Raw genomic sequence first — 14066 nt, forward strand, 5'->3', positions numbered from 1 at the left:
AGGCCCCTCACCTCTGCTTTCTTTCACCTCCCCAGGGTACTCCAGGACCAATCGGAGTTCCAGGCCCAGCAGGACCAAAGGGCGAGAGGGTGAGTGCTCGGTCACCAAGGAGCCTGCACACCCGGAGCAGGGCCGGGGCCCCGGCCCAGCCGAAGGCCCTCAGCCCCAACCCGTTCCCCCTAAATAAGCCAGTGCCCCATCCGTGTCCTCTCCTGTTGACCCTCACAGCAGCCTGGGGGGAAGCTGGCCGCCTGGGGTGCTCGCTCTATCGCTATGACCAGACAGAAGACTTCTTGTGTTCAGCTCCTGGTCGCCTGGCTCAGGCTGGCCAGGCCCCAGGTGCTACTGGGGACAGACACACCTAAGCCTTGCGACGATTTAGGGAGGCAGCATAGAATGCAGTGACAGTAGTGTAAGAAAATCCTGGCATCATCGAGAAGTCGGGAGGCCAGGGTGTTAGGCCATGTCCCACGGCGGCAGCCCAGGGAGTGAATGTGTGTGTGCGGTGCTGGTGGGGGCCTGGCTCAGTGAAGGAGGAGAGCTTCCCGTCCCATCCGGGTCCACTCTTCCCAGCCAGACCTCGGTTTCCACACGTTTGGGGCATAGACCACCAGAGGGCTGCTGGGGGCGCTGGACCTCTTCGGGGCACCTGTCGAGCTCTCTGCCTCAGGGGAGGCCCTGACCCCCTGGCTCACAGCCCACACCCCTGCGGAATGGGTGCTAGGGAGCTCCTGAAGAGGGGCACGGGCTTCCCTCCCTAAGATGACAGCCACTTTGGGGACCAGGATGGCTGCTCTCAGGGGTGACAGTTGTGCTTCAACGAAGTTCTCTTGCTCTCGTCCTCACCTTCCCTGTCCCTGCTCATTTCCTGCTCCTTGTCTCCCGCTCTGCTCCTGCTTGAGGCCAGCTTGTACCTTCGGGGCGCTGTCCGGTCTTTCCAGGGGGCCTTGGTGGAGGGAGGGTGAGGGGCCTCCCGGCCCCCTCGACATGGTGGCGCCCACACCAGCCACACCCTCTGCTGAGCCCTTGCATCATAGAGGGCTCTTTGGAGGGACCAGAGAGCTTTCCCGGGGCTTCGTACAAAAACAGACAACAGTGGGTGGGAGGTGGTCACCACGTCAGGGAGGCCTCATGGGTTTCTTTCTCCTGTTTCAGGGCAGCAAAGGTGACCTTGGGATGACAGGACCAACAGGAGCAGCTGGGCTTCCTGTAAGTGCCATGCGACCGGAGCTTTCTCTCCACCTATCCCCCCACCCCCCAGAAACCCTGTCAAAACAGAATACCCAGAGCCTGGAGCAAACATCCAGAGCCAAGTGAGAATGCTGATCCCCAGGACAGAGGAAGCTGCCAACAGCCAACTGGTGGTGGGGCTTCCCTGCTGGGCACTGCCCGAGGCAAACGTCAGGACACATGGTCCCCTTGGGGTACCGGGTCCTCAGCCATGAGGACCATCTGATGGGATGTAGCAGAGGCATATGGGCCCCTCCCACCGCAGTGGGGGTCACACAGATGAATGTGCTATGGCCCCTGCCATCAAGGAGACGCAGAAGGAAATCCGGATCATTAAAACGCAAGAAGGAGATGTTTCATGAGAGGGGAAGCCTTCCCAAGACACTGCCTCCCCGTTACAGCAGACTTTCTGTTGTGTTGTTATAAAAGCTGATGGCCTAAGAGAGCCAAGACCTTTGTCTCCCACCCACTTGGAGGTTGTACATCTGTTCACCAGTCCCATGCTTGGCTGCCCAAGCAGCTTTGCCCCAGCCAACCCAGGCCAGTCTTTGCCTTGTGCCATTCCCCCAGCAGAAGACAGGGAGAATAGCCCGTACCTTACAAAGAGGGTATGAACAGCTTTGGGGTTACTTTTCTAGCAAGAGCCTGGCGGGAGAGCCAAGCAAACACCTCTTCTGGCAGGAGACTTTTCTGCACCCAGACCATGTCCTCCGCACCTGCTGCTCACTGGCATCCGTGAGCTAGAACGGGGTTGCGGTCCAGGGCCTTGGCTGCAGAGCGAGAAAACCAGAACCGTGTTCTGAGCAAAGCCCAGATGTGTCTTGAGGTCAAGTCCCTTTGTCCCCCTTCAGTACAGTGGGGATATCGAAGCCTGTCTCTGGTGAATTAGGCATCGGTGAAGACCTTATGAGCCTGGAAGGAAGGCCTGGACGGCCATCCTGTCTTTCCTCATTAATGTGTCTTCATTTCTGGGATTTATTGCAGGGTTTACACGGACCACCCGGGGACAAAGGAAACCGGGTGAGTCTGAGCCCTTGCACTTTGGCTCTGCTTACTAATGCCTTCATGATGTGGTGGAATGATCAATTGGGGATTCCTGACCCAACATTGGCAAATACACTTCTTCCTGGTAAATCATCCTAAATTACAAGGTTTTATAGTGAGGAGCTTACTCTGTAGCGTGCAGGCAGCCCGGGGCCTAATCCTGAAATGGAAGCATGGATTTTTCCACACGACAAGCGGAGATCAAATCCCACGGTTGCCATAAGATTAGCGTTGCCATCCAGCAACGGGAGTCACGTGCCCACTCTCTCTACAGTGCCCTGCTAATGGATCCCTGAATGGTATTTTTTTAGACCCCTCATTGCCTAGTCGTAGCCTTCTGAGACTTCATTTCGCCAGGCAGCCCAGGCCACTGGTGAGAGAGAAATAAATTCCAGTTCCAAGCACAAGCAGACAGCTGTTGTAAGCAGCCAACCCTTTAAAAAAGTGTCACAGCCCTCATTTCTCTTGGAAAGGGTCCGCAGGACCATGAAATGAATTGCACCTTCTGAGGTCCTTGGCTGTCCCTTTGATTTCTGCTGTCATCACCAGGACACAGCTGTTGAATGTCCACAGCACCCATGGCCATGTGGTAGGATGTGACACACGCCATGTATATGACACATGCCACATCTGGGCCCTGCAGGGACCTTTTAACTGCATTTGACCAAGAGATGAGCTGTGGGTCGGTTCACAGAATGTCTCATCTGCTGCTTCATCACAGTAGTCCCCAGAGTGTGACCCACAGTGCCTAGACACCCCAGTGCATCTACTAGCAGGTCATGGTGTCCCGGGGTCTTAGAGGGAGAAGAGAACAAGTGGAAGACCAGATGGAGAGGCAGGCCAGAACCACGACAAAATATACTGAGCTCACACAGAGCATTAGAGGCAGAGCAAGTAGCTCCTAGATCCCAGGTCTTCCAGATGATCTTTGAACACTGATAGCCATGATCATGAATAGAAAGTGCCAGAATCTGTATGCTTATATCTTGCACCAATTCTAGGCTTTTCCATTTAAGATATTTATTGAACTCCTTTATATCCCTAAATTCTCCTTTTTTTGGCAGCTGGTGGAAAGTAACTCAATATGTTCCATATATTCTATAAATAAGAAGCAGGCAGAGTGACCCCTCCCAAACTTTCAATGGAAGACCAAGTCTAGAAACCACCAGAATTATCAGACCTATTTCCAGGAAGGTGCTGGCTAGGAAGGGAGGCTGGGAAGCTCACCTTCCTTACTGTGCCATCAAAGAATTGAGGCCACTAAAAAAAATTGATCATTCCACCTCTTAACTGGCATACTAATCTCCTTTCTAATCTATTTCTAAAGTGTTCTGGTTGTCTTTATCACATTCAATTAATATTTTTAAACTATTTCTTAAGACTTTTTCAGTTGGCTTATGGCAGAGAGTCATTGGAAAGCTGAGAAACTAGTCCTTGGGTGGCGGTGATCATGTTGCCCTAGAGGTGGAGGCAGGGCAGGCAAATGCCCTTGTCACAGGTAGAGGGGTGGCAAGGGCCTGGAGGCTCTGAGGTAGGCATCTGGGGTTATCAAATAAGCCAGTAAGGTCCCAGGAATCAGTGGAAGAATGCTGCTTCTCCACATCTCCTTCCTAAGGAAGTTTTACAACCCTTCCCCCGCCCCACTATAAATTGGCCAATATGTCACTTAGTAAAACTCAAGTCCAGAAAACAGTCAAGTTGCATGAACCTACTTTCGAGTAAGCCATAAAGAATAATTGACTTACTCCAAAGAGCAGGTTTCCGAACCAAGGAACAGTTTGTGTCCTCCACCCAAGAGATCTGACTCTCGGGTTGTTAGAATGTCCTGGAAGACCCCCCATCCTGCATCTCGCCTCCTTAAACAGACCTCTTTATACCGCTGGCCCTAACAGACCTTTTGCAGGGAGATGCGACGGCTTAGTAATAAAGCCTTCCCGACAAAGGAAGTTCCAAAGCGCAGAGTCGGCGCTTTGCCATGGACAGGTCATTTTTCTGAGGCCTGGAAGCTCATGACACTTTGGTCAAGGGAGAAGGCCAGAAGGGCTTAGATGCCATTCTAGGTAGAAGCCTCACTGTGACTTGTGAAGGCAAAGCTGCAGGTGTCCCAATCCCCAACCCCAACCCACCACCATGTGTGAGAAGGTGGCTGCCTGAGACAGCTCTCATACTTCACCGGGTGTCACACCTGGGCCTGTTGTCGTCATCGTCAGAGAGGCCCTGGTGGGTGCACCACAAGCCTATAGCTCCATATTACAGTGAATGGGGACACCATCTCAAAATGACCCTTCTCTGTGTCCCACCAGGCAACAGAAGGCGGGACATGAAAAGAAGAAGGTCCTTGTAGTAGCCCACAAGGCCCAGAGCTCCAAACAGGCCGTTTTTCTAAGAGGATACACACAGCAGTGGAAAGAATGTCCTGTCCTTATCACAAGGGATACTCTGACCCCTAACAGCCCTGGGATTTTGGCCCGGAAGCCATGTTTAGGATAAAAAAGTTCATCACCCGATAAAGGATGGCCCTGGGCTCCTGGGGGTCCCAGTGGGTTAAGCATCAGACTCTTGATCTCAGCTCAGGTCTCGATCTCGAGGTCGTGAGTTCAAGCACAGAGCCTACTTTTAAAAAGGGGAAGGGAGAGGGAAAAAATAAAGGGTGGCATGAATTTGACGCATGGCATCGGGAAGTTAGGGTGCAGCGGTGGAGCTGCCTGCAAGCCAGCCAACTGGAAGGTCTGCATGCATGCAGGGCGGTTGCTGTCACTCTGTGAGACGCCTCGTCTGGGGTGCCTGTGCATGGGGTGCATGTATGAGTCGCCTGCTCAGCCAGGCCCCCATGGCCTCCTTACCTCTCCTCCCTCCGTTATCTCCTTTGGCCGAGGCTGGACTCTTCCTTCCTTCACTCCTTCAATACTTCTCCCTGCAGACGCGCTCACCCCACTGCCAGACCCCAAGCCTCCCATCTTCCCCCTCCACTCTCCCAGCTTCAACTTAAAATCAATATATCTCTATTTTTTAAAGAAACCTCTGCTGCTTGACTTTCATCTGCCCTTTCCCTACCTAGAACCCCTCTCTGCAGGGCCTCTTTCATGCCACTCTTCGGGGCTGGGAGGTAGGGAGGATGTAGGTGAAGCTAGGACCCCCACTTTAGAGCCACTTCCTGGGCCCTTAGAACATGGGCCCATGGTGCCAGCTACCCACCCTGAAAGTCAGGACCACCGCCTCCCCTCTGTTGCCCATAGGCAAATCATCCAGGACCTGAAACCTCATCTCCACCAATTCCTTGCTCAGGATCCTTGCCCACCCTCTGGACGTGGAAAACTGTGTTCACTCCTACACTGGCCTGACCCAAGGAGAACGAGGGACCACATTGCTAGGAAGGTTTACATGGGGCTTCCCAGCCCAACAGCTAGGGGTTTTGCTGGCCCACCTACTCGGAGGCTATTCATGCCATCACGTTCCCCTTGGTAGGTGTTGCTCAGAGCCTCACACCTAATATGCATATACACATTTCCTCTTGAATGCATCATTTTCCAAGTCAGCGTTTGCACTTTAGAAAATTCACTCAGAACAAGCCACTGGCAATTACAGAAAACCTCTGGAATCAAGACATTTGAGGAGTTTCCAAAGGTTCAGAGAAACATAAAAAATATTCTTGTCCTTGGCCTCCCCCTCAGGAACTGTGCAGCCTTCCACTACGGGAACACAGTAGTCATGCCAGCTCATACGGCTGGCGGCAGCCTCGCTCCAGCACTGGCTCGTGAGAAGTAGTCATCACTACTGTAATCATCATGAAGCAGCTCTCATTACGAGCACATACTCTATGCCACTAGTAAGTCCTTAACGTGCACAAAGACATCACAACAAAGTTTTGAGGCAGGTGTTATTATCCACATTCTATAGGTGAAGAAAATAAGGCTCAGAGAGGTTTAGTAACTTCCCAAAGACACACTGCTGGTAAGAGGCAGGACCCGCTCTGGCTCCAAGGCTTTCTTCTGATCACTGTGCCACCTGCCTTCAAGGCCTCGTCCACCTCGAGTAGCACGAGGAACCCCCCAACATTAGACAGTCAGCCTCCTGTAGTAGAGGAGAACCATTCCCAAGAAGACGCCCCATGGGCACATTTGGCCCCTTTACAAGGAGACCCAACATGAAAATCCAAACTCAAATTCATCACGAACAATTCCCCACAGCCCTTCTTGAAATAGAGAGTGATCCTGACATGTACAAAATGGGGTTCGATTTAGAAAGATGATGCTTACCAAGTTTCTCAGAAACAGAAGAGTTCCTTGAAGCAGCTTCTGTATATACAAATAGCTGCCTCGGATTCAGACCAGGGTGGACCAGAGACACATATACGATGAGAGGACCTGATTGAGAGCCAGGGGTCACCCAGTACACTTGTACACTCATGCACATGCATACACTTGTAGACACCTGCCCAAGCACACAATCACACACCCATATGTGCAGACGTGTATGTGCACACATTCACATGGACCGTGTTCACACACACTTGTGTACGCACGCACACACACACACACACACACACACCACGGCTCTAAATAAAATGATCTTGCCTCCTAATAGAATATCAAAGAGAAAAAACCTATTGGGACAAAAGTTGTCAGTTCAAAGTCTTTCAAAAATGAATCCTTCCAAGAGAAGGAAATCGGTCCCTCTGTTGATCACAGGCCCACTTTGGGCTCCAAATAAGCAAAACTGGCCCCAAATAACTTCCACTGCATTTCCCTCCTCTTCCAGCTCTGAACCCCCAGGTCCGATTTCCTCCTCTCCCCACCCCCACCAGCTTTAGCCAAAGTTCCCAGTTTCTAGAGAGATGGGGAGGGGTGCTGGCCTCAAATCCAATTGGGAAGAATATCCTAATTAAGAGATGCTATTTTTTTTTCCTTTTTCTGTTTCTAACCATAACACGTGAATGATCCTAAAGTTTTGATGTTATTTTTTTCTCTCGGACTAAACCATTATTTGCAGGGGGAGAGGGGGAAGAAAGGCTCTAGAGGGCCCAAAGGGGATAAGGGAGACCAAGGAGCGCCTGGATTAGATGCCCCCTGCCCGTTGGTATGTCTTCATTTATCACTTGCATTGTTCTGGTGTTCTTCCTTGAGGTTTGCAAGTTCGAAACGAAGAAGGCAAATAAGCTAAGACGACAAGTGACTGTCTACACTGATGCTACCAAGTCTGTTCACTTGGCCAAGGAGAATCTGCGCTGTTGGTGGTACCCTCCAACCACAGCTGCAAGTCATTCTGGCTAAATCCCTTTCCTTTGAAGATGCAGAACAATTGGTGTATGGAAATAAGAACTTTCTCCCCAAGGAAAGGGATTTTGGAGCAGGCTTCAACATTTTGCTCCAGGATGGCTTTGGAAGCCAGTGTAGCATTTGTGAGCCAAACATTTGCCTTCTTCGTTTTGTGACCACCTCTGTGGCCAACAGTTCAAGCTGTCGGAATCCTCTGTCAGGATGCAGGACACTCGGACCTGGGTGTCCATCTATGCCCCTGGGGTAGAACAAGGCCAGAAAGGATGCCTTTAATATACGGCCTCCCAATGCCCACTAGCCAGCAGACCAAAGTCAGTAGATGGACTACCCCCCAGGAAGCACCCCCAAACATGCTTATTAGGAATGATCTGGGGCTCATGAGCTGGGTTTCTCAACTGCCTTCACAATCCATTTGAAGGTTCTGCAAATTATGATGCACTAAATTTGAAGTTCATCTGTGATTATTCCAAGTGAATCTTTAAACGGAGAGGGGGCTGGTTGTACATGTTCCAAAGCTCAGCTCGTGAGGAAGCCAAAGAATGCACAAAAGCTGAGTTTGGAAACTGGGAGTCAGTTGAGATTTGGGCCCTACTTGTAGATACCTGCAGGGTCCTGCATCCTGGCTGGGATAGGACTTAGGCCTCTCCACTCCACAGTCGGAGCTGGCCAGCCTTCACCTAAATAATCATCGTGGTTGGTTTTGTGAACAGGGACACCGAGGTTTTAAAGGAGAGAAAGGGGAGCCGGGGTTACCAGGGCTGGACGGACTGGATGCCCCATGCCCATTGGTATGGCATCACCATCCCCTGCCTGCATGGCCGATTCGGGCTTCCCCACGTGTGTGGTTCTTGCCTGCATGTCTCCCCAGACGCCTACCCCCACCCCCACCATCACCGCATGCCTCCTGCCCCTTTTCTCTAAGGGTCACCCTGCCCTGGCTCGTCCTCCAGGGCTCTTGCCATGCCCCCTTGAGCATGCAAAGTTTGCCAGGATGGTTTTTTGGCTTCTTCCTGCAGCTGCTTCAAAAGCACATCCTCTGAATGCAAGCCATCCTACTCGACCCCAAAGCCAGCTTTGGCTGCACCTGATAAAGAGGATGTGATATACATCACATTATATATATAATGGAATATTAGCTCCTTTCACAGCTGCTTCCAGCCAAACCTGCCCCCAGAAAGAAACCTAGGGAAGCGGATTCTCTGGACAGGTTCTTAGCAACTGTGACTTCTCTTCCTTCACACGCTGCGGTTGGTTCGGCAAGCATCAGCTGAGCACCTGGCAAAACCTTTGAATGAGATACCTGAGCCGATCCCACCCCCCTTCCGCTCCACCATCTCTCAGGAGGTGGCACAGGACAGACGAGCATATTCATAAACACAGGTGGACTGAGAAGTTCTAGAACTAAAGTAGGGGACGGGGCCACCCTGCCTGTTCTTCCAGGCTGGGTCTGGGGTCGCTGCCCCAGTGATACCCCCAGAACCAGGGGATGGTCCAAGATCAGGATTTTTAGATGCTAAAGGGTTCATCCCTTTTGCTGAAACCCTGGAAGACACTAGAAGATCCTCCCTTGGTTTCCCTTTCTTTCATCTTTAAATGGTTCACCACTGGCAAGTCTGGAAGAGAATAGAAAGTTTGGGGGTGTCATTGAGGAAAAGAAGGGAGGAGATGGGGAGGCACTTAGGAACCCTCTCCATGCATGTCCCCAGATGAGGACTCTGGGTCCCACATCCCGCCCCAAGGTCACATGGGAATTCTCTCTAAAGACAAGAGGGCAAGTTATGAGAAACTATGCTGTGTGACCCTGCGACGTGACCACAGAGCTCCCTGAAGAGAATTTTAGGACCAGTATACACAACACAAGAAGAGCGCAGAGTAGCTTGCTCTCTGTTTCCCCATCTCTGAAATCCCTGATCGCCACCCCGCTTCCCCATCGCCCGGCCAGATGAACCCAAGCATGCAACCCGAGCATGCAACCCGAGCATGCAACCACAGGACTCCCGGTCCCTCCAAAGCACCTCCACTAACCACCAGCCAGGTCTCCCGTCTGCCACATGCCTTCCGTGAGTTCTGCTTGCTGCAGCCCCAGCACCTGCTCCTCTTTCCCACCCTCCCTCTGCCTGCCTCACACCCCTCCGTGCCCCTGTCACCATCATGTGCCAATGGGAATGCCGCCGTGGCCCTCGGAGGCTCCTCTCCCTTCCAGAGTCCATGTGAAGTGCTGCACCGTGGCGGGCTGGGGAAAGGGGCAGAAGGTCTTCATGAAGCCCTGGAATGTACCACCTCCCCCTGCGGACCCTCCCTGACCCAGAGGGGACAATGAAGGTCATCTTTATTTGGTCCTTCATGCAAACGGGGTTTTCTCCAGTAACATCCCATATCGATGTGTCCTTCGTCTATTAATTTTGCTGTAGAAGTGTCTATATCTTCCCTGTCATGTTTCTCATTGTTGGTCTTCTCCCGGTCTCCTGCGCTGTGTTATCGTGGACTTGGGGGGCGGGGGGATCTATCTCAGTACAAGATAACCAGGCTTCTTCGGCCTCTGGGTCAGGCCGGCTGCCTGCGGAATGCCAGGTGAGAGGTTTAGGCACCTGCCATGGTGATGAAATCAGCCTGGGGCACAGAGGGCTCCCATTCAACCTGCTCTGGGCTGACCACTGGCTCCGGTCCCCTGAAACCCTGTGTCCATCCTTTCTGTGCCCTGGAGTGTGAGTTCTAGAATCTGGGCTGCGATTCGAGTAGACACACACTGAGAACCAGATCTTTGTCCCGGTTCAGCTCCATTTTCCCCATTTTGTATCTCAGGACCACGTTGCAATACCTGTGAGGATGCTTGCCCCTTCATGTCCCGTCTTCCTCCTTATTGATTATCAGAGGGGACCTGCCTACACGTCCTCCTCCTACTGCTAAGGAAGAGAGGCAACCAAGACTGGGGGCATCTTAGCTACCATTTCATACCACCATGCCTTCCCCAGGTTTTGCAGAGGAAGAGACAGGCCACCAAGTGCTGAGCGACTTACCCGAGAGCACCTGGCGTTCAGTCCAGCCCGAGCAGAGACCCGCAGGGCTTAGGGCTGTCCTTAACAGGGCACTCGGGTCACCCTGCCCGCTGACCCCACAGGCTGGGGCAGCCCCTCCTGGCCTTGCACTGTAACTACAGGTGACCCTAGTCAACGGGAAGTCCGCCTGGCTTGCTTCCCCCCTTCCGAGGCTCTGCCCTGGAGCAGAGAAGTAGACAACAGATGGGCTGTGTCCTGATCTGCTGCCACAGTATCTGTGGCCCTTGTCTCCCCACCCCACACCGTCCCACTTGCCTGGGGAGCTGTGTCAGAGTCTGAGCCGTCTGCCTTCCTTCCTCACTGCAGGGTGAAGACGGCTTACCGGTCCAGGGCTGTTGGAACAAGGTAAGGCTGCCCAGCGGTTTGCGGCTTCTTGGGGGCACAGGTGTACCTGCGGCTCCATTCTCAAGTGTGATTAAGCACATGCAATTTCCGTCCTGGGCCTCTCTGCAAATGACATAGGTCGAGAAAGAAACGATCCCAAAGGAACAATCACCACTTACCCTTCCCCTTGAACGATCCCAAAGGTGCCCATTAGACATCCCACACACTGCACTCAGAGAACTTTTAAAAAATGCCTTTTAAGGCCTCAGCAGACCCTCGAGTATGAAATTTCCATGTAGCCACACAACTGACGTCTTTATGCGTGATGTGGTTAATCTGCTCAGCACCTTTCCTCCAAGGACTACTGGACCAACTAATTTGAAAATTAGTTACCAGTAGCAATTCTCACAGCGTTCATATGTGGTCACTGAAGCCATTAAGCCACATGGTGACATTTATCCAGATGTAGGAAATCTGTGTTGCTTAACCTGTACCCTCACACAGCTTCTCTACCTCCTCGTAGAGACTGGCCGGTCCATTACTCTACCCTTCTCCCTTGAACTTAAGCTGCCAGAGCTTCATGCTTGCACACACAAGTCCTACAGCCCAGCCTCTCCTGAGGTCCCAGAATTCCTACCAGTAGTGAGTTTCATTTCTTTGCCCCTGGCTTCACCATTATTAAAGCTGACAACACAGGGCTTTGCCCCCGCATGAAATCACCCCACTCAGTCAGAGCCCCCAAAGCACAGGGGGGCTCTGACTGAGTGGGACCTCAGGAGGGGCTGGGCTGTAGGACTTGTGTGTCAACTTGACAAGGGCCATCAGTTTGCTAATCCAGAAGCCCAGTCAGGTCCGAAGCAAAGGTAGCAGCTGCCGTGCTGCTCACCCTCCCTCTGCGGCCTCCCTCCACCCTGCTCCCGCTGAGATTGCTCACAATCCTACGTGGTCTCAAGGTGTTGCTTTGTCCTCATGAAAGGGCTGGAGACTCCAGCATGTCCAAGAGTTTGTGCTTAGCTAATCTAGCCCTGTCTCAGTGACAGCAGAGCACACTAACAGTCAGACGAAGAGCTCCTCTGTGCTAAATGCCCAGAGTCTCATCAGTTCACAGGACTGAGTTAAAAGTAGTGAAGCCACCAGGATGGCTCCACCAGGCCCAAGGCGGAGTCCCTACGCACCCAGGTACCCAACACATCCTTGACCAGAGAAAGGGAAAGCTCAGTCTCAAGGGAGATGGCGCCCTGAGAACCCACCCCTCCAGCCATGCCTCATCCCCTTGGTGGGTTCCCCTAGACCTGGCTAAAACTCCACCAACACAGGGAAGAAGCTCATCGAATGAGGTGTTTCCAAGATTTCCTTCTTCACAATTGCTGCTGATGGTTAGGAGATGGAAGTGGTTGAGCTTAGGAGGGGAAGAAGAGCCACTATCGAGAGCTACAGTGTCTTGGGGGAGCAACCAGAGAGCCTCCTGTCTGTTGGTTCACGCCATAGGTTCAGTCTGTGAAGATGCAATAATTCATCAAGAGGCACCTTCAAAGGCCACATGGGGAGCAGGTGCCCTCTAGTGTCCAAGAAGGGGGTGACAGGAAGGCGAAAATGATTTTCTGCTTTGGGGGTGCAGACAGCTCCAGGATCTTCCCCCCGGGGGGCCGTGGTTCCCCCATCCAGAGCTGCCCTCCACCCCAAACCTGCAAAGAGCACCCTCCTTTCCCACAAGGGAAATAGACACCCACAGACCCATGAACACTAACTCTACATCGTTTTGTGTGTTTTTGTTTTGCAGTGATGCCTCTAACCTGGGATTGGCCTGTGTGTGTGTTTGTACATAGAATATTTATTTTTATACAGTTTTCACTTTTTGAAAATGCCAGAAGTATGATGCATCTTACAGATTATCAAAAAAAAGAAAAAGAAAAACCTGCATATTTTGTACAGAAAATGCCAACCTCTTTCCTTTTGTTTACAAGATGTTTTGTATAAGTCTACGACTCTAATACACTTTTTGTTTGTGAGTATGGGCATATGTTTGCATGATATTTGTGCACACTTATTAAGTATTGAAGCTTAATAAATTATTGTGTTCTGGTGCCAAAGGGGGCCAGCCGGCACCCAGGTGCTGGCTAGCTTATGTGTGAACTCACGGGGAAGTGGACGTCAGTGGTGTTTGCCAACTAGGTGTGTCTAAGAATATTTTAAACTCTTATTATTAAAAAAAAATGAAACGTGGCAACTCATGATCCTGATCAATCATTACATTAAATACATTCTTTCTTGTGAAAGCAGGAAGTCCCAGAAGCAAAGGTCTTCAGAGGTATAGGGGAATGTATGGAAATGTGAGATCCAACAGAGGGAAGGGGGGTCACTTAAGCAAGGCCTCTTGTATGTAACACATCCCAAGTTCATTATGGTGCCTTTGGAGCATTTCAAGTTCCAGTTCAGCTCTGCTGAAATCCGCTGGGTCTCCAGAATCCCAAAGGGCTATTTGTTACTGCGTTCAGTGTTGTGTTCTTCTCTCTTTTAAGAGGCAGTTGGTAGTAACAGCCGTTGCTGCTGGTGGCTGTTCATTTAATGCAAATTTGCAAGGCCCACTCCCCCCTAGCTGCTGAGAGGTGTGCCTCTAGTCCCATTCCACTCCAACAAGAGTATTCAGAACATACTCACAGATCTGGGCCAGATTGGCAATCCGAAGTTGTGTTATTTTTTAATAAATAGGGTTTTAGGGCACCTGGGTGGCTCAGTGGTCGAGCATCTGCCTTTAGCTCAGGTTGTGATCCAAGGCCCTGGGATCAAGTCCTGCATGGGGCTCCACAAAATCTTTAAAAAAAATTTTTTTTAAATAAATAAATAGAGTCTTATAGAGTTCTATTCATAGCACGCAGCTTAGTAAAGGTCTCAGGAAACCTGCCTTAAAGTCTACATGAGTACTACCTGTGGTGTGGCACACAGGTTTACTGTTCAATGGTTTTTTTGTTTGGGTTTTTTTTTTTTAAGATTTGATTTATTTATTCATGAGAGACACACAGAGAGAAGCAGAGACATAGGCAGAGGGAGAAGCAGGCTCCCTATGGTGAGCCTGTTGTGGGACTCGATCCCAGGACCCCGGGATCACAACCTGAGCCAAAGGCAGATGCTCAACTGC

At 51.4% G+C, this 14066-nt stretch overlaps 1 protein-coding gene across 7 annotated transcripts in view; it reads left to right on the plus strand.

Moving 5' to 3' along the window:
* Positions 1 to 12942, plus strand: part of COL13A1 (collagen type XIII alpha 1 chain) — an 80595-nt gene extending 67653 nt beyond the window's left edge. For 5 of the 7 annotated variants that reach the window (XM_077894809.1, XM_077894814.1, XM_077894817.1 and 2 more), the window contains 6 exons: positions 36 to 89; positions 1156 to 1209; positions 2215 to 2250; positions 7264 to 7350; positions 10913 to 10951; positions 12711 to 12942. In XM_077894809.1, the coding sequence (XP_077750935.1) occupies positions 36 to 89; positions 1156 to 1209; positions 2215 to 2250; positions 7264 to 7350; positions 10913 to 10951; positions 12711 to 12713 (273 nt within the window). In that variant the 3' untranslated portion in view covers positions 12714 to 12942. Of the gene's footprint in view, positions 1 to 35; positions 90 to 1155; positions 1210 to 2214; positions 2251 to 7263; positions 7351 to 8260; positions 8339 to 10912; positions 10952 to 12710 lie in introns of all 7 variants that reach the window. The other 2 variants (XM_077894812.1, XM_077894816.1) reach the window with 2 other exon arrangements.
* Positions 12943 to 14066: the final 1124 nt, after the last annotated feature.

This window comes from Canis aureus, chromosome 4 (assembly GCF_053574225.1).
Source record: "Canis aureus isolate CA01 chromosome 4, VMU_Caureus_v.1.0, whole genome shotgun sequence".
In the NCBI taxonomy this organism is placed as follows: Eukaryota; Metazoa; Chordata; class Mammalia; order Carnivora; family Canidae; genus Canis; species Canis aureus.